General features: G+C 39.4%; 1 protein-coding gene across 4 annotated transcripts in view; it reads right to left on the bottom strand.

Moving 5' to 3' along the window:
• The window catches only part of CAMSAP2 (calmodulin regulated spectrin associated protein family member 2), a 112717-nt gene extending 86371 nt beyond the window's left edge, over positions 1 to 26346 (bottom strand). For 3 of the 4 annotated variants that reach the window (XM_042924573.1, XM_042924574.1, XM_042924575.1), the window contains exons 1-2: positions 25999 to 26346; positions 4154 to 4413 (exon numbers count right to left, since the gene is read on the bottom strand). In XM_042924573.1, the coding sequence (XP_042780507.1) occupies positions 4154 to 4413; positions 25999 to 26137 (399 nt within the window). In that variant the 5' untranslated portion in view covers positions 26138 to 26346. The remainder of the gene's footprint in view (positions 1 to 4153; positions 4414 to 25998) is intronic. The other variant, XM_042924576.1, reaches the window with a different exon arrangement.
• Between the last annotated feature and the right edge of the window lie 674 nt (positions 26347 to 27020).

The raw sequence follows: 27020 nt of genomic DNA, 5'->3' as shown, positions 1-27020 counted from the left end.
TTCTGTCCCAAGATGCCCTCCCAGATCCTCCCTAGCAGAAGTCATCACATCCACCTCTCAGTTCCCTGTTGCTTAAACTTACATTTAGAGCACCTACTTCATGCTAATGAAGTTTTCCTGCAGGCTTCTTTCTCAATGTCATTCAAGGGAGACATTAATGGTCAGCTGAATACAGACCACAAAATGTGGTAAAATGAAATAACACCTCTTAACATACAGAAATATCCTTCTTTAGGGTAAAAAAATATTTCTATCATCTTTCTATGTTTTAACCACAGCTTCACTGCCCTTCCCATTACAATAAAGCAGTTTAATGGCTAGTAGCACAAATGTACAACTTTTTAGCTTATATTTTCTAAATATCCAAAAATATCCATTATAACAATACTGACACTTCATGAGAGAACATTTTATGCTTTACTCATCAAGTGGCCTAACAGCCCACTCTAATCTCCATTAGGCAAATAAAATATTCAATCTTTTTTTGGTAATCATTAAAAGAAAGCAGTTCAGGGGCGCCTGGGTGGCTCAGTCGGTTGAGCGTCCAACTTCGGCTCAGGTCATGATCTCACAGTTCGTGGATTCGAGCCCCAAATCAGGCTCAGGGCCTGGAGCCTGCTTCTGATTCTGTGTCTCCCTCTCTCTCTGCCCCTCCCCCGTTCATGCTCTGTCTCTGTCTCAAAAATAAATAAACATTAAAAAAAAATTTAAAAGAAAGCAGTTCAAAATAAATTTTGTTTATATAATGATTGTTCCAAAACAAGATTTGACTAATGTTATTTTGCAAGTCATACGAAAATCAATCTCATTATTTCATACCACACATACTATATATACAGATTTACTTAATTGACTTTTGCAAATATCAACTCTTATTTCCCACATATGCAAAAATGGTTGGAAAACTGATTCACAATCAAGAGTTTGATTTGTAACCAGGCTAGACAGCTAGGTAAACATGACTTCAGATACTTAATTGCATAAACTTACTTCAGATTATAGCACTGTAAATTAGAAAGTCACAATTCTAGTTCATACAGATTCTAAGTTTAGTTTTACTACTACATAACAGTTCTACCTTAGGCAAATTACTTAACCTCTCTAAATTCTAAGTATCACATATACAAAATGACCCTGGGTTAGATAAAATTTCACATACATTCTTGGTCATAACAATCACCCACAACACCTGTTTAAAAATACATATCCAAAATCCTCTTCTAAACGTCCTAATTTCGCAGTTCTGACAAGAGGACTGGAGAACTTAGTCAAAGTTCCCAGGTACTCATGTTCCTCATCATTGGGAAGTTTTATACATATACTGGTTTCTGATTTCTAACATTCTTTCTGGCTATAAAATTCTGTGAATTTAAGATTTTATGACACTGATCAAATCCCCCAGCCCAACCTGACGATACTGAATGCAATTCACATGCAAATTCATTTTGCTATGGAAGAAAAGTTCAAAATCTTCTCTGTACTCTTGTCTTTTTCAGCATTTGGCTCCATTTGCTCTAATCCCTCAATTTTCACATTATCCTAAATACCAGTACTTATTTTGACAAATAATTTGACAGATAACATGATCTGGGCTACAATACTTTTGGTTGAAGGATATTCCCCTATGATTTTAGTGTATACAACTCCTCCTCTGGTAACCATTCAGTCATACACTTTATGCTGATTCAAACACACATTAAGGTCAGTTCTCAGAACAGTATGCATTCTAACACTGTGTATATTCTTTTCATTTGTGTCTTACAATATTTATAACATTCAACAGGCAAATCATAACTACAATCCCTTCTAACAATCCTACAGATGATGATTATGTGCTGAATGAATTTTAATACATTATAATTATTAACTGGCTTTAAAGCAGTTCTGAAATACTTTCCCATTGATGTAAATATAGAAGAAAACACTTTAAAGGTTATACTCTCAAAACAGGTCTATAAAAGCACTGTGATAAAGAAAAGAAAAAAAAAAAAAAAACATGTTCTCCAACATGTGTTCTCATTTTTCAAAAAAAAAAAAAAAAAAAGGCATTTTTCTCAATCTTCACCTACCCAAAATTAATAAAAACTGCTTAATCAAACTTGCCTTCTAGTTACGTTGATACTTTTGCTACCACCATGCAACTCTTTTCCCAAAAGTCTGCAAAGCAACATACAGAGATAAAAAGACCCCAAAAGCACTAAGATAATTTGGAGATGAAAGTGGGGGGCAGAACTGGCAGTCAATACACCCAGTGCAATTAAACACACCATTTTTCATTATACTTCCCAAAAGGCAGGACAAAGAAGGAAAACTGAAACTTACTGCTCTCATCACTCTAAAACAAAACAAAACAGTTTCTTAAAGAACAGTCTTTAACAGCACTCAGAGACATTTTCTCACATACATTTTAGAAAAATGGTAATATAATATTACACTGTCATCAATCAAAATTTCACAGCAACGGAGAAGCTTTAAATCAAATTGTGACAAAAGCTGAAAGTATACACCTAAAACACAGGTCAATAAAGGTGACACTGTAAAGAGTCAAGATGATGTAGTCAAATATGAAGTGTCCTAAAAACCCACAGAGAGAAGTTAAAAGCAGACAAACAGCAATTCTGTATCACTTAAGTCACATTCCTTAAACACTATTTCCTGCAATCAAATTTAAATGTGTTCATAGCTATCACCAGGATCAATATAGTGTGAAATAAACCTGATGGTAATGCAACTGGCAGTCTTCCAAACCCCTCATTTTTTAATAGATTGTACAAATACCTTCATATTTTATCTTCACATGCACAAACTGCACTAAGAAAATAATGTAGAAAATGTTAAGTTTGTTTCTTTCTCATTAAAGAGGACCTAAAAAATACAGAATCTATCCTAAGGACAACTAAGTTACCTGATAGATCAAATGGTGTCTGAAAGGGCAGCTACTAAGCAAACACAGATTCACAAAGTCATTGATGTGCTTTAAAATGATCTACTTGGCCTTGAAATAATGGAAGCGGAAACAATCATAGCAGGAGCTTCCAATCCGTGCAGTGATTCTGGAGAGGTCAAACGTGACGTACTGCAAGGACAAAGTGGAATTCTGCTCACCCCTAGTGCTGGCAAACCATTCACATATGTGATATGGACACAAAGCACAATATAAAAATCAGAGGGTAACCCACGAGGTGAATGTAGAGTCATCAATGCAAGTTGAAAATCTCATATCAGCTAATAAACATTCTTAGTTATCCTTAATAATTCTATTATGAATCCATAAATTTATTAACTAAATTTTTCTTAGGACATTATTTGCTATTCCTCTTAAGTAACAAAACAGTTTTGTTTTTTTTTAAAGAAGGAAAATAGGCAGAAAGTAGGTCACCACCTCATTTAGTACTAGATTTGGTAAACTAATTTTTGTTCATCCTTCTTCAACTTCATAATTTCATATATTTCTAAATATATTCTTCTACATATATCTCTCCCTTTCTATTAGTCTCATATAAGAGCATGATTTAATCAAATGTGTTTTTCCTTCTAATACCCTGCTTGATGGTGCTCAGCATTTTGTGAACTTAGGCGAAAGTAGCACACCAAACTGAAGCAACATACAATGAAGCTAAACTTTGAATTTGTCTCCAGAGACTCATGACAAAGCTCCTGCATGCTTGTCCCAGGCCAGCTTAGAGAGCGTCATTCTGTATGTTGTGCACAAGAATGTATTACTAGTCATTAAATAAACTAAAATATATATGATATGCAGAAATTCACCAAGAGGTCATTCAAGCATGCAAATGAACACTCACAAATCTCATCTCTTTCCTAACGAGAATAAAATCAAGGATACATTTTCTATCTCCTCTAAATAGCCTCTATGATGGGAAAACTAAATTTTTAAATTACATAAAAATCACTTTAAAGTAGCTGGAAAGAATTTGTTTCTCCTGGGTATCAGGATGACACCAAACATTCCAAAATAGTTTATTAAAATCTTCCTTCATTTGGAAACGAGGTTTATAAGAAAATGTTAAGTTTTTAAACTCTAGGCAGAGAGGACAATCCAATCTCAAAACATAATTTCCTCCATTTTACAATACAATTCACACTCAAAAGTATACACTTCAAACTAAGTAATCTTGGGTATACAAAGACTCACCATCTGTATGGGTTTCTTGTGCAGATCTCGTTCAGTTACCAGTTTTTCTTGGTCAGTTACATAAAGACCTTTCTGCGCTAAAGCCTGGATTACAGCATCATGGCCCAGAAGGGGTTTCGCAGCATCACTCTTGAGAATGAGACTCCCAGCACGACAGTATAGTTCAGCCGAAAGAAGCAAATTAACCACGGGTGGTTTGATGTGTTCCTGGTCATACTGATCTGTGTAAAATGGTTCTCGAAGTTCCTCTGGCACATTTTCTATAAAGATTAAGGGGGGAGGGGGGGAAATTCTTACAATATGTTTATAAAGAAACACAATTTAATAATTATTATGTCACAGAAGATTCCTTCCAAAAATAACAATACCCTTTAACTGAAAAGGTAATTTATTAGAGCTTGGCAGCTAATCTGGAATGGAAAAGAGAAATTTGCTTTACAGAAGATATTGTTCCGAGTATACTCTAAAACAAGATTACAAAGCAAAGAAAAAGTTTTCTAAGTCTAATGACTCTGGGGAAAGTATTCCCACATGCACACTCAAATCCATAGAATGTGATAAAAGATTCCTAAAAACTAATTTCAGCGAATACTCTCACATACAAGCGGTCAACCAGAAAACGCACTCTAACGGCTATTACAGGGGAAGCTAGGCCTTGCCAACTGACAGCATAAAATCACTTAACTGAAGTTGTATAGCTAATCACTTGCAAAACAGAAGCTGCCTAACTTATTCTCTCCCTCTATGTCAGGCTCTCTGGTCTCTCACCCTTCTTGCTTAGCCTGATGAATCTACTGAGGGGCAGTTACAGCTATAGTTTAGGGGAGAACTACTCTCAAAGATCCCTTAAACTAAGGGTGCCTGAGTGGCTCAGTTGGTCAAGCGTCCAACTTCGACTCAGGTCATGATCTCATAGCTTGTGGGTTTGAGCCCTGCATTGGGCTCTGTGCTAACAGCTCAGAGACTGTAGCCGCTTCAGATTCTGTGTCTCCCTCTCTCTGCCCATCCCTGGCTCATGCTCTGTCTCCTTCTCTCTCAAAAATAAATTTTTAAACGTTAAAAAAAACTTTTTTTTAAATCCCTTAACCTAGAGGCACCTAGGTGACTCAGTCAGTTAAGTGTCCAACTCTGGACTTCAGCTCAGGTCATGATCTCACAGTTCACAAATTCAAGCCCCATGTCAGCTTCTGCACTGGCAGGCAGTGTGGAGTCTGCTTGGGATTCTCTCTCCCTTCTCTTTGCCCTTCCCCCCACCCCCCTGCCCAACTCTCAAAAATAAACAAACATTTTTTTTTTTTTTTTAAATCCCTTAACCTAGTAAATCACTGTTCTCTCCGCCTTATCACTCTCCATCTTACCCCAAAAATCCCTCCTGGACACCCAACTAACACATTCAGTGGAGACACAGAAAGGAGAGTCTACAAATGGGACATGAGAAGGAAACCAAAATCGTCTGAGTTTCTTTTCTGCTAGCCATTTCCCTTGAAGAATGTCAAGTCCCACTCTCCCAACATCTACTTCTAAATCAACCTCAGGAGCTGCTTTTGCATCTGATGGCAGCCAGATCACTAAAAAAGCAAGACAAACAAAGCACTTCTTAGTGTTTACCAAGGTATCTTGCCTTCCTCTTCCCACTCCTTACCTGTGAGCTGTGCTCTTAATCAAAGCCAACACAAGAATGAGGTTTGTCTTCCAAAAGTAAAGGCAGGCATCTAAGTTAAAAGTTAACATGGAGCTACAATCATAGAACCTGACAGGTCTGGCTAGTCTGGCATGACACTTAGCCATTTCCTTGCCTGCCTTCTCTTTGAAAAGTGAGGTTTTGAGGCCAACCACCCCCCATCACTGATTTTAGGAGTCTTCTGAATAGGCAGCTTTAATATAAGCTCAAAATAAGCCATAGTACTAATCAAAGTGAACATTTTTTAAATGTATTCACAAAGTATTAGTATACTTCTTAGCAATTTTCATCCTAAAGTTTTTGAAGAGTTCCTATTATTTAGAAAAATATTTTCATCATGGGGTGCCTGAGTGGCTCAATCAGTAGAGCATATGACTCTTGGTTTCAAGTCAGGTCATAATACCAGGGTCATGGGATTGAGCCCCTCATTGGGCTCCACACTGAGCATGGAGCCTGCTTGAGATTCTCTCTCCCTCCCTCCCTCTCTCTCTCCCTCCCTTCCCCTCTGCCCCTCTACCCTGCTCATACTCTCTCTCTCTAAAATAAAAAAAGAAAAGAAGAAAAATATTTTCATCAAATATTATAGTAATGATTGCATGTTCATTTTATATACCAGCATGGTTCTGAGGAAATCCAAGGAATTAGAAATAATCCGTACCTTCAAGAAGCCAATAATGTACAAAAAGACTAGACAGACAAATAAAGTTAAGCAATTCAGAAACAATGAATGATTGAGCACCAACTGAAAGAAACTAAATGCTAAATGAACAATTGTTCTAAATGAATAATTAAGTGCTTAAAGTTCAAAGCAGGAAGCATCATACTGGGCTGACTTGACTTCATCTTAAAGAAATCGGATAGGAAAAATAGGCAGAATTTGCTTAGTCAAAAAACAAAAGTCTATCTAAACAAAGGTAAGAGCAAGGAGAGAGAGGAAGGAAGGAAGGAAGGAAGGAAGGAAGGAAGGAAGGAAGGAAGGAAGAAAGAAAGAAGGAAAGAAAGAAATGATGTGAAGAGATACCAAACTGAACAATTTGGGTGGAGAAAGGCATTCATGTAGGATAGGAGTAAGCAGGAAAGCTGTAATGGGAGGTTCAGATAAGACAAAAGTAATATCTCTTTTGAACACATATATAATAGCCAAACATTTATTTAATAGCTAACAAGGAATTACTTTTAGTTTTAAAGAAGAAGACTGATATGTCGTTTGGGGACAAATAATCTGGTCTTCAATACTGATGGAGGTAAATATCAGACATAAATAAGGAAATGAAGTCAAGAATAAAAGACATAAAAGACTGCTTAGGGGTGTGCCTGGGTGGCTCAGTCGGTTGAGCACCAGACTTCGGCTCACGTCATGATCTCAGCTCATGGTTCTTGGGTTCGAGCACCGCATCAGGCTCTGTGCTGACAGCTCAGAGCCTGGAGCCTGCTTCAGATTCTGTGTCTCCCTCTCTCTCTGCTCCTTCTTGGCTCTTTCTCACTCTCTCTCAAAAATAAATAAATGTTAAAAAAAAAATTTTTTTAAAGACTGCTTATAAAACAAACCCAAAAAGGACTCAGGAATAAAGCAAAGGGAGGGGGTGAAGATGGCAAAAACCATTAGGCCTGGGTTACCTGGGAAACAGTGGCATCATTAATAGAAAAAAGAAAATCAGGAAGCACTAATTCTGGAAGCAAGATCATAAACTTGGTTTTAGACATGCTGATTAGAAACGACAGCAAAAATATCCAAAAAGCAGCTGGGGATATAGGACTCTGGAAAGAGGTCAAGAGTAGATGTATCAATTTGGAATTTTGGTGACATCTAAAAATATCATCCTCATTTAATAATTGAAAACACTTCTTCCTTCACAGCCACATTAACCAGTAGTGAGCCAGCCTTAATAGCTGCCTCAGCGTGATACATAAGCCCAGGTATAAACTACAGAATACAGTACTGGTAAATTAAATTTAGCATCATAGGAACTGAAAAGAAGCTATTTAGTAGTACAACTCTAAAAGAGAATTTATTTAAGGTAATTATTATAAAATGTAGGCCTAGTAGATTTTTATTTACTGTAACAATAAAGAAAATGACTTATATAGGTGACTTGGTATCTAAACATTAGGTGTGCAAAGAAAAGTGACTACTAACATCATCAGGATTACAAATTTCTCTACCATACCTGTACATCTACCTAACATTCATCTATTGCTTTCACTAATCTTTCTAACAACTTGGTGAAAGCGGCAAATCAGACAATATGCAGATATATATTTAGAATATAGTAACACTAAGGACCTTTGTGTGTCAAGACACTGTCCTAAACATGCCTTCTGTCATTCAATATTAACAATTCTCTTACCCCTATTTTATAGATAAGGAACCCAAGAAAGGTTATCTTGCCAAGGGCACACAGCTGATAAACGCAGTCCTAGCTCTAAGCCATCTAGCTTAAAAAGTAGCAATGGTTAGGTGCCTGGGTGGCTCAATCAGTTAAGGGTCAGACTTCAGCTCAGGTCAAGAACTCGAGGTTCATGAATTCAAGCCCCACAATGGGCTCTCTGCTGTCCATCAAGAGCCCGCTTTAAGATCCTCTGTCTCCCTCTGTCTCTCTGCCCCTTTGCCACTCGCTCTCTCACAAAATATATATATATATATTTTAAATAACAATGGTTGGCCAACATCACAAGGCTAGAAGGTAGAAGACGTGCAGCTAGGGGCTACTTCCATTTTATTATGGAATACCCACAAACCCAAGTTATGAAAGTGTAAGTTTTAAAAAGATCCCAAGGCAGGGTGCCTGGGTGGCTCAGTTGGTTAAGCATCCAACTTCGGCTCAGGTCATGATCTCACAATTCATGAGCTGGACCCCCACAACAAGCTCTGCACTGACGTTGCAGAGCCTGCTTGGAATTCTCTCTCTCTCCCTCGCTCTCTGCCCCTCCCCCACTCATGCACATGTGTGCTCACTCTCTCTCTCTCTCTCAAAATCAATAATAAACCTTAAAAAAAAAAAAAAGAGTTTAAAAAGATCCCGACACAAGAAAAAGGGAAAAGATCCACAGCAAGCCAAAGAATATTACAAAAACAGATTTTCCCACCCCCCCCCCCAAAAGAATGCAAAACTGCATACTGAGTAATATAAAATAGGTCACTTTCAAAAACAAGTCTTAAAGAACTAAACATGCTTAAAAGACGACTTCAAAAATGTCTATCATTTTGCTAACTATACAAAACGAATTTTTTTAAGTTTGGAACGGTAGCACATTGTGAAACAAATGAACTGAGACAGCATTTTAGGAAACAGACAGAATCAAAGATAAAAGGTTTCACCCTCTCCCTCACCTCCAGAACACAAAAGGTAAGAAATTAATGCTTAAGGAATGGATGAGTGAATCACCACTCCTAGAATTGCAAAGGATAAGAGACAAGTTTTTCTTGTGTGCCAGGACTTAAGCAGAACTTACCTTAATCGTATCATAAATCCTAACTAGATCTAAGTTTTGAAATTAACAATCACCTGAAATGCTTGAAGTACAAGTAAAGGGAGTAGACAGTAATTTACTCAAGGCAATTTTCTATAAAGATGGGCTAGTTACTAGTTGCATACATATGCCAGCAAATGATACAGATTTCTTTAAAACAATGAAGAGTAGAGAGGTAAGAGGGGAATGCATTTCAGAAATTATCATAATGCTCGGTCATGTGAATATTGCCTTATTTTCCAAACCTAAAAAATTATTTCTAAAACAATTACTGAGAGAGAACTAGTGAGTTTCAAAAACTCCAACTGAAAATAATCCATAGACCTTGAACTTGAAATTAACCAAGACCTAAAAATGATCAATAACATGAAAAAACAAAAAACAAAAAACCCGACACTACCAGTAATCAGAGAAAGTTACAATGAGTCATTTTTTTACCTAAAAAAATGGAAAATTATTTTTAAAACCCACTATTGACAAAGATGTGCTAAAATGAGTACCCTTATACATGACCAGAAGGCAAGGACCAGGTCTATCTTATTCACCAGGATATAAATCCCCAGCACCTAACTTAATGCCTGGTACATGGTAAGCACTCAATACATACCTGATAAATGAATGAAAATGTTATTCTTTAAAAAATATTAGTCATTAGTCTTGTCCTAAAACAACTCTAATATTTCAAAACTCCCCTCAACTCCCAGATTCTGTGCTAATAATCATAATTCATTCTTTGCACCTACTTGGAAAACTTTAAAGTTATCTCCTAGGCCACGCTTTACTTCTGCAAAGAAGTAAAACGCTCAAAACCAAACCTGTTTTCAGTTAACCTACATTCACTACCATTAGGAGGCAGCATGATATGGGGTACCTGGGTCGCTCAGTCGGTTGAGCAACCAACTCTTAATTTCGGCTCAGGTCATGATCCCAGGGCTGGGTGGGGATTGAGCCCCATGTCAGGGGCTCCATCTGGGGCTCCGCACTGAGCATGGAGCCTGCTTAAGATTCTTTCTTTCTTTCTCTCTCTCTCCTCCCCTTGCTCTTTTCCCCTGCTTTGAAATTTAAAAAAAAAAAAGGGGGGGGGGGGTGGGGCAGCATGATATAGTGGGGAAAATTGGGGCTTTGGGAAAAATATGGGCAATGGAGTTTAAAAGATGAGTCTGAATTTTAGCAGTTACTTGCTAGGGGATTTTGAGTGCACTAATTAACTTCTCTGAGTTCAAGTTTCTCCATATTTTGCACACATACCAGCTCCTCCTCCTCCAGCTTCAACTTCCTCTCCCGTCCCCAGCCCACTATGCTCCAGACACCCAAGTCTTTCTGTTGCTACAGCATGCCAAGTTCACGCCTTTTGGTCTATGCGCTCGCTATTCCCTCTGCTTCTAACATTCCTCAATCTAACCTTCACATAGATAGCTCATTCTATTCAGATGACAGCTAAATGTCACCTCCTCAGATATACCCTCCCTGACCACCCAATCAGTCATCCTATTTTAATTCTCTATATAACAGCTATTACTATCCTATATGTTTGTTTATTTCTGCCTCTTTCCACTACAACGTAACCTCAAGGAGAGCAGGATACTTCTTTGTCCTGTGTCACTAGTGCCTAGAATAATAGTGCCTGGAACACAGCAGGCACTCAAATGTTTACTAAAAGAATGACAAGTACCTAAACACTGAGCTTTGCCTTCAAATGAGATGCCAATTAAAAGTGAACTCCCTCTACCCTTCCACTTACCAAATGATGTGTTAAGTGCTGTTCAGCATTCCTGAGCTTAAATTACCTCCTCCACTCCTCCCACTACCCTGTGAGACTAAAGCACCTCTTCCAAGCCCCAGATCCTTATAAGCCAACTACCCTACCCAACTCTTCACTTGGATGTCACAAAGAAACCCCAAATTCAAAATGGGTGCCAAGTTTCTCACTGACAAGGGGAGCTACAAATATAGGAAGGGACTAGAAATGAACTAGAAAGACTAGAACGAACTCTGTGGTGTTGGGACTAAAATGCCAAGTGTCAGTTTGAACACATGGTGTTATGCATCCATCTATATACAGAAAAAGAAATATATTTACTTTATGCTATGTATGCATATGTGTGTTTCCTAGCTCTGTCTGCTAAACTCCAGTAGCAATCAGCCTAGCACCTATATCTTGGTTAAGGAAATGTCCCTCTGGCTAAACATCTGTCCTTGGGGGCTACCTAGATGCCAACTGGTTTCTGGGTGCCTCCCGGGCACTCTTGCCCAAATCCTATGGACAGTGCAGAGATGGTTCCATGCAAGGGGGCAAGAGGGTACATCTGTTGGTGGAAAGACAGGTGGCGGTGGCAGCAGTGATGAGAGGGGGTACAAGGGTAGGTCAGCCAAGGGAGAGAAGAGAAAAGGACAAGAAAAAAGAAAGCCAAAGAAGATGGCAGGAGGAGGAATGGATTGGGAAATGGTGTCTAGTTCCTGGATCTCCATCAATTTTTGCCTGGGAGAAGGTACGTCTCTGTGCACTTTGTTTTTCTTCATACTGTCTGGGCATTCTTGGGACACTGCCAGCACCAGCAGCCACCATCCCAGTCATTCAGACCAAAGGCAGAGGGGATATCTGCTAAATAGGGGCCCACACTCGAAAGGAGGGTATAAGAACCTAAAGAGGGGAGGCAGCCCAGGTGGCCCTTGCAGAGAACTGGCTGCCTGTACCACAGGCCAAAGGAGGTTTGGCAAGAGCTAAGACAGTGCCCAAGGAAGGGGCTTGAGCCCCAGCTCAGCATGCAGCTCAGGGTGCTCAGTCTATAAAAGTGTCAACATCATGAAAGACCAAGACAAACTGAAGAACTATTTCAGGTTAAAGGAGACCAAAGAGACAAGTCAACTAACTGCAATGCATGATTCTGGACTGGATCTTGGAATGGAAAAAAAAACAATTGCAATAATGACATTAAGATAATTGGCAAATTAGAATTTGGACTGTGGATTAGATAATAATATTGTATCAAAGTTAAGTTTCATTATTGTTATAATTTTACTGAGATTATATATAAGAAACATCCTTCATTTTAGGGGATAGACTAAAGTATTTGGGGGTAGGGGACACAATGTCTCTCATGCATTCTCAAACAGTTCAGAAAATATTATGTGTATATATATACACACATGTTTGTGTGGGAGGGAGAAAGAGAATGATAAATGGGACAAAATGTTCACAACTGATAAATCTGGCTAAAGGGTACTCAGGAGTTCCTTGTACTATTCTTACATGTTTGAAATTACACTGAAAACACCATGAAACCTCAAAATGTCCCAAATCAGTCTTTTCCTCCACATTTGTTCATCTTCCAGCATTCCCCACATCGACAAACTATACCACAATCCATCTAGTTGCCTAAGCCAGAAACCTAGGAGTCATCATTAATGCCTCCTTCTCCTTCAACTCCCAAATAAAATCCATCCCCTTCTCACAGTCTCAACTCACATCTCTTGGGCCCAGGCAATCAGTGCTTCTCATGTGAATTACTTCATTCACTCCTAATTGTCTTCACACATCTACTCTTGTCCCTACTCTTGTCAAAGCATTCTCCACCCATTGCTTATAGGCAATAAGCAAATTTGATCATGTCGCACACGCCACCACGAATTCTAGGGTTTTCAATGATTTCCAACTTCTTTAAGGATTAAAATCCTCCCTCTGACCTTAGAAGGAAGATCCCTGTCTCCACCCACCACCTTGTATTATGCATCCCTGCTAGCCACATTCAGTTCCCAACAATCACACTTTCTTACACTTCAGAGCCTTTGCCTTTGCATATTCTGGTCACTATTTAGAATGCTCTTTCTCCCTATTCTTTACCCTTTCAGATTCTTGGGGGCCAGTGACCCACACAGTTTGGCACAAATTCCCCCCGGTTAAGGGAAGGAAGTAGCATTTATTCTGCCTTCCCTGTACCTCAGTGTAATGTACTTTCACTTTCTAGACTCTTCAATTCTACAAAAGAATATGTTTGTAGTTTGTAAAATATAGGTGAAAGCTTTTAAGTATAGACAAGCACTAGTAAGCAAAAAGTTTGTTAAACATAGAATTCAAATATGTTAAATAAAGGTAAGTGGATTGTATCATGTATGTTTAAAAAGAAAAAAAGAATGAAAAACCCCAAAAGATATCAAATATTCATGAGGTATCTAGACACTAAATATTCATGATATACTAAACATATACGTAAAGCCCTAAATATTCATGCTATATTGAATATGCAGGAGACAAACGAACAAGAGACGATGAACACTAAATATACATGAATACTTAATATCCATGAGTCCTTAATATGGCCACCTACTGGTAACACCCATTCCGGCCTGCTTGTCCTCTGACCAAGTAACACAGAGTCCAAGGCTATTCATCAGGCTTATTGGTAACCCACAGCTGTGCCTGGCATGCTTGTTCCCTGTGTCTGTCTGATAGAGCAAGTGTGTATCACTGGCCTATGTGTCACTGTGGGCCTCCTTGTTGAAACTTCAACTCTGGTCCTGTGACCATACCATCATCATTAGGGAAGGCTAATGTAGCAGAAAGAGATGGACATATAAACCCTGTATATTGCAGGATTCAGAGTATGGTTCTTTCTCCCTGCTTGCACTCTATCTAAAATGTGTTAACTTACCTGATCTCTTTCTCCTTGCTTCTCATTGTAAATTGATTTAACAAACCATAGGATTTAACCATTTTAATTAGGTCTGTGAGCTCTTCTTTTCTGTGACCTCTGGAGTAGTTTGCCTGGTAATTTACTTGGAGGCTATCATTTATGAAGGTAATTTCCCACAAAGGGTAACCATATACTAAAAGTTTCTTTTTCTTTTTATTTATTTATTTATTAATTTTTAAGTAATCTTCATGCCCCACACAGATCACAATGTGGAGCTGGAATTCACGACCCTGAGATCAAGAGTCAGACGTTTAACCGACTGAGCCACTCAGGCGCCCCAAGAGAAGTTTCTATTTAAAAGACCTTTCTCACTAATAAATGAAATCATGATAGAAAAAGAGACAACTAGACATTAAGCACCTCCTGGTAAAAATACACACCACCTGTGAAGTATGCCAAAAAATAAACTTGAATCTACAGAATTCTTTAGATCTAACTGCCAATTTATGGAAACCTATTAAACAATACCATGGAGATCCAGACTTGGGAAATTAAAAAAAAATTTTTTTGAATGTTTATTTTTGAGAGAGAGAGAGAGAGCATGCGTGTGCGCGAGCGCAAACACGGGGAAGGGGCAGAAAGGAAGACACACAATTGGAAGCAGGCTCCAGGCCTGAGCCATTAGCACAGAGCCTGACACAGGGCTTGAACTCACGAGCTGGAGGATTATGACCTGAGCCAAAGTCAGACGCTTAACCAACTGAGACACCCAGGCGCCCCCAGAATTGGGAAATTTTAAAGGGCAAACACTCTGGTTCTTCCAGTAAATAAATGGAAGCAAGACAAAATGACACAGAGGAAGAGCCCATATATTAAAAAAATTTCAAAAAAAAAAACCTTAAAGAGACATACCAACCAATTGCAAAATATGACCCTTATTTGGATATAGATTGGAACAAATGAAGTGCAAAACACAAAAAAATAAAGACGATTTATGAGACAATCAGAGAAATCTTAATACTAAGGATACGGAGTGGTATAACAGACAGTGCTGTGATGATGCCAGTACCATGGTTATATTTAAAAAGAGTATTCCTGACTAGAGATATACACTAATATATTTATAGATGAAATGATACAATGTCTGGGATTTGCTTCAAATAATCAGTGTGGCCAGAAAAATCAATGTAAATGATAATCAAGATTGGCTATGAGTTGATGATCATGGAGGTTGGGTGAAAAGTACATGGCAGTTTACTGTTACTGGACATATTTGATATTTTCTGAAATCAAACGGCTTTATTTCAAGAGAAAGAAAAAAAAGAAGTGTACACAACTTTCAATGATTAAGAAAGAGCTCTGAGTAGTGTGATATATGGACGTGGATGGATGTGAGGCCTGGAACTACTACAGCCATTTGCTACCATGAGAGAAGACAGCTGGAGAATGAAACTCACACATAAAGAAGGGCATAGCTAGGGGAATCACAAAGAAATGGAAATGGGACCTGATCAAATCAGATCAAAAGTCCAACTTATCTCAGAATTTTTTTGGTTATATGAGCCAACAAGTCCTCTGTATTGTAAGCCGATTTGAGATGGATTTTCTGTTACCACAAGTGAAGATACTCTCATTAACTTTCAACCTACTATGGTCACAGTTTTGCTTCTACATTGCCCTCAACATGTCCTCAGCCAAGTCATCAAAAACTTCATCGGTGTTGGGGCGCCTGGGTGGCTCAGTCGGTTAAGCATCCGACTTCAGCTCAGGTCATGATCTTGCAGTACGTGAGTTCAAGCCCCGCGTCAAGCTCTGTGATGACAGCTCAGAGCCTGGAGCCCGTTTCAGATTCTGTGTCTCCCTCTCTCTCTGACCCTCCCCCATTCATGCTCTGTCTCTCCCTGTCTCAAAAATAAACAAACATTAAAAAAAAAAAAAAATTTTTTTTAAATAAAAAAAAAAAACTTCATCGGTGTTAACTCAATGGAATTTTATAAGACTTCTTGCTTAATCTGTCTCAGCACAACCTTACACCTCCCTCATCTTCAGTGTTCTCTTCCCTATGCTTGAGATTCCATACTTCCCTGCCTTGTTTTCCTCTTCTCTGGTTACTCTGCGTCTGGCTCCTTTGCTGGCTCTCCTGTGTTAGGTCCCCTTGTCTCTCCTCTGTACTTTCCTTCAAAGTGACTGGCAGTTACTCTTTTTATAACCATGTATGTGTCTCATCCCAAAGATCTTCTAAATTCCACATATGAATTTTTAAGGCCTAATGCACACACCACCATTTTAGATATTCCTCAAACTCCATGCTGTTCTTTGCACATACACACAACCTGGCTCTCTTCCATTATTCCCTTTCTCAGTAAACAGAAGCAATCGTAACACTCCCCACAATCTCATCTTTGTTCCCACATGCCCAATCACCAAGTCTTATCTTTTACATTCACCCACTTCTTTCCATATCCACTGCTGCAATCCAAATTCAAGTTGTCATCATCTCTCACTTGGACTACGACTTCCTACTTATTTCCCCTTTGCAAATCTTAGTCTCTTTTCAATACATTTTCTACTGTTTTTAAGAGATCTTTTTTTTAATGTGGTAAAATACACATAACATAAAATTTATCATTTTAATCATTTTAAGTGTACTTTAAGAGATCTTTTAAAAAGCAGACTTCTGATGATGGCACCTAGCTTTAAATAAATGGCAGTGACTCTGGGTCCAGATGGGAAGGAGACTTTTCACTAGAACTACCCTGAAATACCTTTTGAGTTTTCAATCTGTGCCTCTCTCATCTGTTCAAAAAATATTTTGGGGTCAAAAAGTAAATTTTCAAGATATCATCACAATCTTTAGTATGTATTTTTTAAAAATGGAGGTGGCTGGAAAAAAAGACAAATTTCTGCTATGTCAAAATCTGTTACATTACAAAGTTCTACAAAACTATGAATTAGAGAAAAATTAACAAGGTCAGCAACCCCTTTATTTGAATGTCATCAAAAAAGAGAAGGGAAAACAAGAAGACAGCTGAAAAAGAGAATCTGGAGAGCAGTAGAAAATGCCAGCAGAAAAAAATGAAACCATCTACATTTGACCCTCGAACAACCCAGGGGGTTAAGGGTACCAACTCGACCCCCCGCCCCCGCCATGTAGTCAAAAATCTGCATATCACTTTTGACTCCCCAAAAAACTAATTACTAAGAGCCTACCGTCAACTAGAAGCCACACCAGTAATATAAACAGTTAATAACACATTTTACATGTTGTATTATATACTGTATTCTCATAATACCTAACTTTTCTTAATTTTTTTTCAGTATTTCTAGACAATGCAGTTCATCTACAAGTTTCTTCAAACTGTCACAAATCTCCAAAAAGTTTTCCAATATGTTTATTGAGAATAATCTATATATACATGGATCCATGCAGCTCAAGGGTCAACTGTATTTTGAAACTTACCGTGAGTGGTTGAGGACAAACGTCTTTTAAAATATTTCAAATGTTTCATCAAATGTCTTTTATCCAAGAGCCTAAAGTACTCAGAATCTGCATGCAATTCCCATTTGAAAAGATTTTTGGGTGTTTTTTAATGTTTACTTTTTTTAAGTTTATTTGTTTATGTTGAAAGACAAAGAGACAGCAGGGGAAAGGCAGAGAGAGAGTGAGAGAGACAATTCCCATTTTAGAGACAAAAAATGGTGTGGGGGCACCTGGGTGGCTCAGGTCATGATCCCAGCTTGTGGGAAGGAGTCCCACACTGGGCTCCACACAAGAGGGTGAATGAAGCCTGCTTAAAATTCTCTTTCTCTCTCCCTCCTCCCCTCTGCCCCTCTCCCCTGCTTCCACTCTCTCTAAAATTTAAAAAAGAAAGAAAGAAAAAGAAAAAGAAAAAGAAAAAGAAAAAGAAAAAGAAAAAGAAAAAAAAGAAGGGGCACCTGGGTGGCTCAGTCAGTTAGGCGTCCAACTTCAGCTCAGGTCACATGAGTTTGAGCCCTGCATCAGGCTTGTTGCTGTCAGCACAGAGCCTGCTTCAGATCCTCTGTTCCCCTCTCTCTCTGCCCCTCTCCTGCTCACTCCCTCTTTCTTTCTTTCTCTCTCTCTCTCTCTCTCTCTCTCTCTCACAAAAAGAAATAAACATTTTAAAAAAGAAAAAAGAAAAATGGTGTGAAGGAGAGAGCTGGGAATTGGTGAATATGGCACTTCCAAAACACCTTTTTAAGATCATACACACACACTCCCAGGAACCTATGTTTATGAAATATGGAGTGCAGAGATGAACACTTATTCCGGTTAACGGAAATTCCATCTCTTTGTCTTAAGAAAACAGAATACTCCACAAACATTACTAGGCATAATACCGCAGAGTACAGCTATAAGGATTACAGGACGAGCTCAGTGGCCTCCCTACTGCTATATGCCCAGCCTCTAGTTTGTCTAGTTTGTAGTGAAAAATACTTTCAATAAAAATAATTCTTTGAAGTTACTATAAGAAATATAATCCTATTCCACACTGCTCACAGAATATGTAAAGGTAGCCTAAGTGTGAGACTGATAAATTCTAACACTTCTCAATTTTTTCTTCTGGTGAACTCAAAGCAGCATACACATGCTTATTACCATGACTATTCAGCAAGTAGGGAAACCAAGACAAAGAGTACTTCAGGAAAATGCCCCAGAAAAAAAAGGGAATAAGTGGTAGTATGAGAACTGCAAAGATACTACTGTACACGCCTTTAATCTAAAATGTTATGTTGATGAAGAATCAATGTTAAAGAAGGAAAGGAAAAACTGTGCAAGGCACAGGATGGAAAGTGATCAATGTCATAAATGAAAACAACTTTTATCTCAGCTAAAGCACCAAGCTTGTCACTACTAATAAATGTGTAACATTTAAGTATTATTATTTGTTGCCCATCGATGGATGAATAAAGAAGAAGTGGTATATATATATACAATGGAGTATTATTTGGCAATCAAAAAGAATGAAATCTTGCCATTTGCAACTACGTGGATGGAACTGGAGGGTATTATGCTAAGTGAAATTAGTCAGAGAAAGACAAATATCATATGACTTCACTCATATGAGGTCTTTAAGAGACAAAACAGATGAACATAAGGAAAGGGAAACAAAAATATACAAACAGGGAGGGGGACAAAGCATAAGAGACTCATAAATATGGAGAACAAACAGAGGGTTACTGGAGCGAATGTGGGAGGCGGGATGGGCTAAATGGGTAAGGGGCATTAAGGAATCTACTCCTGAAATCATTGTTGCACTATACGCTAATTTGGATGTAAATTTAAAAAAATAAAATTAAAAATAAAGTATTATTATTTGTAATGTACCAATGGAAAAGGTCCATAAACTAGTATACATGGAAAACTAGATTCACCAGGGTTTAGGGAGGGGGAGGAGACTCTGAAATGACAGACCAATACTAAATATATTTTATATTTCTGTACTAATTTATCAAATACCAGGTTTGTTTAAGATTAAATAAGCTTTAAAAAATTTTTTTACATTTATTTATTTTTGAGAGACAAAGACAGAGCACAGTGGGGGAGGGGCAGAGAGAGAATGAGACACAGAATGCGAAACAGGCTCCAGGCTCTGAGCTGTCAGCACAGAGTCCAACACAGGGCTCAAACCCACAAACCACGAGATCATGACCTGAGCCGAAGTCGGATGCTTCAGGGACTGAGCCACCAAGGTGCCCCAGGTTAAATAAACTTTCAATTCTGCAAAACAAATTTAACACTTATATTTGAAAGGTTTTCATGCATTCATGCCTTCACTTCCAATACTATACAATTGTAATGAACTACTGGAGTTCCTGGGTGGCTTGGTCAGTTAAGCATCTGACTTTGGCTCAGGTCATGATCTGGTGGTTCATGGGTTCGAGCCCCGCATCGTGCTCTGTGTTGACAGCTCAGAGCCTGGAGCCTGCTTCGCATTCTGTGTCTCCCTCTCTCTCTGCCCCTCCCCTGCTTGCACTCAATCTCTCTCTCTCTCTCTCTCTCAAAAATAAATAAACATTAAAAAAATAAAATTGTGATGAACTACAGAAAGCATATATAACATAGAGGTTAAAATACAAATTTTAGTATCATAAAGGTTTAGACTATAATTCTGGTTCCACCACTTACAAGTTGATCAAAGGCAAGTTATTTAAGCCCTCTAAACCTGTTTGCTCATTAACAAAAAGGGCAAACTATCCAATTTCCTAAATTCTTATGTTCCATTTGAATACTTCTGAAATCAGGTTGTCTTACAATTAATTTGGACTTTAATGTACAAAAACCCTTTTTAAATTGCATATATATCTTAAAATTGTTATGGCAATTGTTCTCAAGCTGGGGTCATTTGGCCTCCCAGGAGACATTGAGAAAGTCTGGAGACATTTTTGGTTGTCACAACTGGAAATGACGGTGGAGAGTACTACTGTCAACTAGGCCAAGGATGCTGCTAAAATCCTACAATGCATAGGATGGCCCTCCACAAAAAAGAATTACCCATCCCCTAGTTCTGTGGTTGGGAAACCTTGCTTTAGAGTTATAGAAGAAATAAAATGGTTTCCACTTAATAGGGTCATTCTCAGAATTAAAAGAAATAATAAATATAAAATGTTCAAAATTGTACTTAGCACAAAGTATGTGTTTAACAAATTAGTCATAGCACTTTTTCAATCCAATATGCTTAGAATAATTTATCTACAAAATAAATACCAAATTCCTTACCCTGGCTCTTCAAACAATTCTGTTCCAATCTACCTTTCAAGCTGGATCTCCTACTACACTTCATTACATAAACCTCCCCAATCCTACTGGTCTATGTTGGTTTCAGAACTCCATGCCTGCACAAACTATCTCCGCATCTACAATGCCTACTTTCCATTCAGTCTGACTCACCTCAGGATCAAGTCTAACTACCACCTCCCTCCACTTCAGAGGTCTTCCTTCACAGATCACTGATGCTGGTGGTACCCTTTCCCCCTCCCTTACCTCTCCCTCCCTCTGAATGTCACCATTCCAGTTACATGGCCCTTATATATTTCCTGAACTCTACTACAGTCACAACCTGTATCACATCTCCCTTATCAGAACGGCATGCATGGTTTAAAAACCTATAGGCACGCCTGGCTGGCTCAGTCAGTAGAGCATGTGACTCTTGATCTTGGGCCTGTGAGTTCAAGCCCCACACTGGGTGTAGAGATTACTTAAAAAAATAAAATCTTTAGGGGTGCTTGGGGGGCTCAGTCGGCTAAGTGTCCGACGCGATCTCAGCTCAGGTCTTGATCTCAGGGTCATGAGTTCAAGTCCCGCATTGGGCTCCACACTGGGCATGAAGCGTACTTAACAAAAAGAAAAAAGAAATAAGAAATAAAAATAAAATAAAATCTTTAAAAAAATAAAAACAAAGTAAAAACCTATAGCATTTGACACTGTTAATGAGACCACCCCCTTGAAATTTTTCCTTCCAGGGCCTCAGTATTATTATACTTTCTTAATTCTCTTTCTAACTCTGATTGCTTTAATTCTGCCTCCTTTTCTTCAGCACCCCCTCTCAAAGTAAAGTGTTCACTACCCTACATTCCATCACCCTCACATCTACTACAATTTCAGTTACATTTTATGCACAGAAGACCCTGAAATTATTATTTCTATCCTCAACTTACCAATCATACTCCATATCTACATTATTAGCTACCTACTTTATTGGATTTCTCAGATAAGATATTTGGGCAACATGGGGCTGCCTGGGTGACTCAGTCTGTCCAGACTCTTGATTTCAGCTCAGGTCATGATCTCATGGTTCGTGGGATCAAGCCCCAAGTTGGGCTCTGCACTGACAGCCTGGAACCTGCTTGAGATTCTCTGTCTCCATCTCTCTCTGTGTCCCTCCCCAGCTCTATAAACTGAATGGCTCTGGATGAGTTCCCTAAACCTTGAGCTTCATTCTCCTCATCAGTAAAATTGGAATGATTAATAGTTTCCATCTCTTAAAAGCTGTTATGAGAATTAAAATTATGTAATACATGCAAAGTGCCTGATACACAGCAAGTACTTAATAAATATTAGCAGCTTTATCATTTCCACTCTACTATAAGCTTTCTTGATATCTTGCCTTAACTCCTGCAATAACTTTCCTAACTGGCCTCTCTGCTATTAGTCTTTCTTAACCACAATGCCACCCATTGTCATCACAACCTACACATGTATATAAATTAGAGCTTACATAGGATTTTGACAGCAAAATGTGTTTGGATAAATGATTTTATACTACTAAACTAAACAGTATGAAAAGGAGAATGATTTTTTTTAAAAAGAGAGAATAAGGGGCACCTGGGTGGCTCAGCTGGTTAAGTGTCCAACTTCAGCTCAGGTCATGACCTCGCGGTTCCTGAGTTCAAGCCCATCATCGGATCTGTGCTGACAGCTCAGAGCCTAGAGCCTGCTTCAGATTCTGTGTCTCCCTCTCTCTCTGCCCCTCCCCTGCTTGTGCGCTCTCTCTCTCGCTCTCTCTCTCTCTCAAAAACAAATAAACATTTAAAAAAATTTTTTTAAAAAGGGAGAATGATAGTTGATAAAGTTGAAATGATATATTAACACTAGGAAGTGGGCCTTAAATTCCATGTTAAGAATTTCAAATTCAAGAATTTCATAAAGAGGTTTTGTACCCATCATTTTCCCTAAAAGATTTAGAGGAGCAGAACATTTAAAGCAAACTCAGCAATACCATTGCTTAAATGGGTTAAGCTGTTCAAATACAGCAGAGACAGTACAGCTTAACTTGCCCTTTTGGAATTTGCTTCAAGTAATGAGCATCTGTTTATTAAAATTCATCTAAACAAACTTATTCTTCATTTGATCAAAACTGTATCTGTGTTATTCTACAAAATAAGCTATTAAGATTTGGGCTCTTTGGACTATTTTCAATGTAATGAGAAGAATATAATTCAAAGCTTCAGAAATAAGACTTCAAATGAAGTAAAACCTCCAACTGCTTTCTAGGTATTACAATACTAGTAATTTATTTTGTATGGTTCAATAACTTCATTCTATGTCCATCATTGATTTCTAGCTATCATTTTAAATGACTTTTCCAACACATATGATTCTAAAATTGACTACTTTTTAATACATCAAAAGTTAGAAAGTTTCTCATAGAAAAAAAAAACTAAATTAATAACTGAAGATTCTTATATCATCGTTAAAGAAGCAATTTGGTAAATCACAACTTCAAGTCGGGCTAATATTTTTGAAAGATTAACTGAATACCCTTAGGTAATACTTTTGAAATACGTTGTCTGTTAACATTTGCCACTTAAATGTTTGCAGAAAATGAAGAAAAAAAATTACATAAAAAAAATGAAGTGACTTTTCTTCTGTTCACTCCATATAAATGTATACTTTGAAAGTCTGTTGATTAAAGAATAAACAAAATGTACAAACATAACATTCTCAATAACGTATTAAGTTCTGTTACTAAGTTACCCTCTTAAGGTCTTTTAACTTTGGTTCTCATTCCATTTTGAGTATGATCTTTTTATCCATTCCAACTGTTGCCAAGGCAAATGTAACCAAGTACCAATAATATTCATCTAAGCCTTCGGAGAGTATGTTAAGATCTGCCCACTCTTTAAAGAAAATAAAAAAATAAATAAATAAGACTTCTAACATGTACTATGTGCACATTTTTCACACTCTGCACAGTGGTATGAAGAGCAAAGACTTCAGAGTCAGAAAGACCTGAGCTGGCATGCAAAATCCACCACCTGCCAGATGTTTAATCTCAAACAAATTAAAAGCTCTGAACCTGTTCCCTCATCTGTAAAATGAGAACAGTATCTACCTCGAGGGTTGCTGTAGGAGTAAATGAAGCAATGTACTTAAAGTACTAGGCATACAGCAGGTATACCCTGCCCCCACCAATGCCATGCCCTTGGGAGTCAGTCAAATGAAAACGTATCTCCACCCTTACTAAAAGTGTGATCATAGGAAAGTTGTTTAACCTCCCTGTGCACTGGCATCCTCATTTTTTAAAAATGGGGAACAAACTACCTACATCACAGACTTGCTGTGAATCCCTAATGTATAATTTCATGCAAAGCATCTAACAGAGTGCCTGGCACACAACAGATTCCATTGATATTAGATTCCTTTCACTTCCTTTCTTTTTAAGTGTGTTCAATATGTGTTCCTCAAGCGGTCCAGAATCTGGCAAACTTGCCTGACATATATCCCGAAAGTAGGCCACTTTCTGGTTAGTAGCCTTTGTGAATCGAGGGCAACATTCTGACATCTGTACTATAAGCATCCTCTCAGTTTCAGAAGGAAAGAAAGTATCCGTGTTATTCCCCTACCTTCCATTTCATACACATTGCTTTTCCACATAGGTCGCCACGTAAATTTCCCTCTGTCTTTCCAAAATACTTAAACAGCTTTCATTTCTCCTCCAAATGGATATCAGCTTCAGCATGCTGCTTACGTTAAAACCAAAATACATCTATTATTCTCATTGCTGATATCAATGGTGCCAGAAAATAAAAATACACGGACACTTTGTGCTTCTTCCTTCCTATGTGTTACTCTACACATTTAGTTCCAAATAAATCTTTAAAATGTAAATTATTTCAAGATGAGTTTCAATTACACTTACTCCTGATGCCAGTTTTAAAACCTTAACATCTTTCTACTTCAATATCAAAATATGAGAATTTAAATAAAACAAAGTTGTCATAAACATAAAATCACGTTAAAGTTTCCTTCAAAATGAATTAAAATAATTTCCCAAACACTGAGATTCCTTTGCTAGTTAACTAAAATGTGCAGCTCTGAAAACATCCAGCTATGCATGATGTTTAAGAAGAATGAACGAGAGCATTAACCCCCATATTTTCACAGCCTTCAGAGTGGAAATAAGTCATTCTCCTCCCGCAAAAAATTAAAAAAAAAACAACAAAAAACAAAAACCAAACAGATTTATTTAACATCTGGAGAAATATCTGCAAAAACTGAGAAACTTTTCAACCAATATTTTACACATCCAAACTTTATTTAAACTAGGGCAGAGAAACCTTACAAAATGATTCCTGAAGTTATCAGAGGAAATTTCCTTACATGAGCATCTTCCTATGAAAAGCTCTCTGATTTTTTCAGGGCTCTACAACATGGGCTCCTGAAGCAACAGCTAAGGAATTACAACAGGAGGCCCTTTTCCTGTTATTTTGCAAAGACTGGGTAACGGAGAGAATGTTTAATTGCTACCCCACTGTACAATCTGTGTCAACAGCACATGCCCTCAAAGAAACTCTACTATTAAAAAAAAAAAAAATCCCATAGTAGGGAGTGTTTGTTTCTCTTAATTTATGAAACCAAGATACCGTTGGTAAAAGGAATATATCTCACTGATAATAGGAAATGAAAATAGCATCCCACAATCAGCAAGCTGAATATTGGTTTTAAATAACTGGTTTAATAGAGCCTGGAATGTGTAGGGAAGGATGATACAGGCTTTAAGAATGACAACAAAAATCAACACTGCACTTCGACACAGGCCACCTTACATTCTAGGAAGCCTGAACAGCAGCCATCATTACAAATGTCAAAATCAATATAGTACTATGTGCCGTCCACGTCCTTCAATAATCAAAGAAACCAGCTCAGATTTCTTGGTGGTGTAATCACAATTATGACCGAGAGGAAAATGTACGCAGCACGACGAGGCATATAACCACAAAACCGCCCCAAGTAAAAACAAGACAAAACAGCTTACTGGACACAACAAAACACCTCTGCTACCCAATAAAAGAAATCTGGGTAAAATCCCGCCTGACCATTCAGGAGCACCTGGCTGAAGACCAAACCTGCCTAATTTCTCCTTTCTTTCTTGTCTTCCCAGTCCCCCATCATCTCCCTGAACCTGTGCGAGAACACACGCACCGAGGGGGCATCCGATGATCGGAAACCAAAAAAAAAAAAAAAAAAAAAGAAAGAAAAAAAAAAAAAACCGGGATGTGTACATCCTAAGGAGAAAGACGGAAGGGAAGACGCCACTTACCTGTCCCAAAGGCTTTGGCCACCAGCCAGGCCAGATTGCAGGCGATTTTGGCCCTGGAGAAATCATAGTGGTCAAAGGGCTTGATGGCTGGAACAATGAACGTCTTTCTCATCTCCCTGGGGTCTGCAGCATCCCCCATCTTTCACGGCGGCTCGTCGGCAGGTCCGGGCTCTAACCTTCACATGGTGTGGCCGCGCCGCCGCGGGGGTCGGGAGCGGACGAGGGAAGGGCTCAAACCATCGGGGCCGGGGCGAGGCCCGCCCGGGCGGCGACAAGGGAGGAGAAGCTCAGCTGTCCGCGCCGCGAGCCTGCCGCCTCCCGCGGGAGCCGCCGCCGCTCCTCCCGGGCATAGGAATGTGACGGCGCAGCGTCCGTCCGTCGGTCCGTCCGCCCGCCCCGCGCCGGCGCCCCGCCGAGCCACCCGCCCCGCGAGCGCGCGTGTGAGCGAGGCCGCCTCCCCTTTGTCTCCGTTTAGTCACACGGGCTGGGGGGGAGGGGGGAGGCTGGAAGGGCCCGGAATTTTAAGGAGGGGGGGAGGCTTTAACAATCACGTTGTGGAAAATGTCCCCGCCATCGCCGTGCCCGCACGCCCCCGCCTCCCCCTTCCCTTCCCGCGGAGCGCGGAGACCCCCTCAGGCCCCGGCGGGCGGAGGGACGAGCCGGGCGCGCGGGACGGGGTGGGCGTCCCCCCCGCAGCGCAGCCCGGTCGGGGGCCGCCGGAGACCGAGCGGAGGAAAACGTCAAAATCACTGCGGCTCCCAGGCCGCCGGCGGCGCGGCCCCTCCTCTGCGCTCCCCTCCCGTCGCCGTCTCCTCCTTCTCCGGCCGCCGTCTCTGCCGCCGCCGCCTCCCGGGCCTTCCTCCCTGCGGACGGCGAAGGCGGCGGCCCGCGAGAGGCCGTGAATCCCGGGCTCTCAGTCCTGCCTTATCAGCTATGCCCCCTCGTATTTTTTTCCCCCCTTCTGCCGCCCGGCTCGGTCGCTCCCCGTCAGCCGCCGCCGCCGCCGCTGCGGTTTTCCGGCT

This window comes from Panthera leo, chromosome F3, assembly GCF_018350215.1.
Source record: "Panthera leo isolate Ple1 chromosome F3, P.leo_Ple1_pat1.1, whole genome shotgun sequence".
Taxonomy (NCBI): domain Eukaryota; kingdom Metazoa; phylum Chordata; class Mammalia; order Carnivora; family Felidae; genus Panthera; species Panthera leo.
Note: the sequence above shows the minus strand (reverse complement) of the source record. Positions and strands in the feature narration are given on the sequence as shown.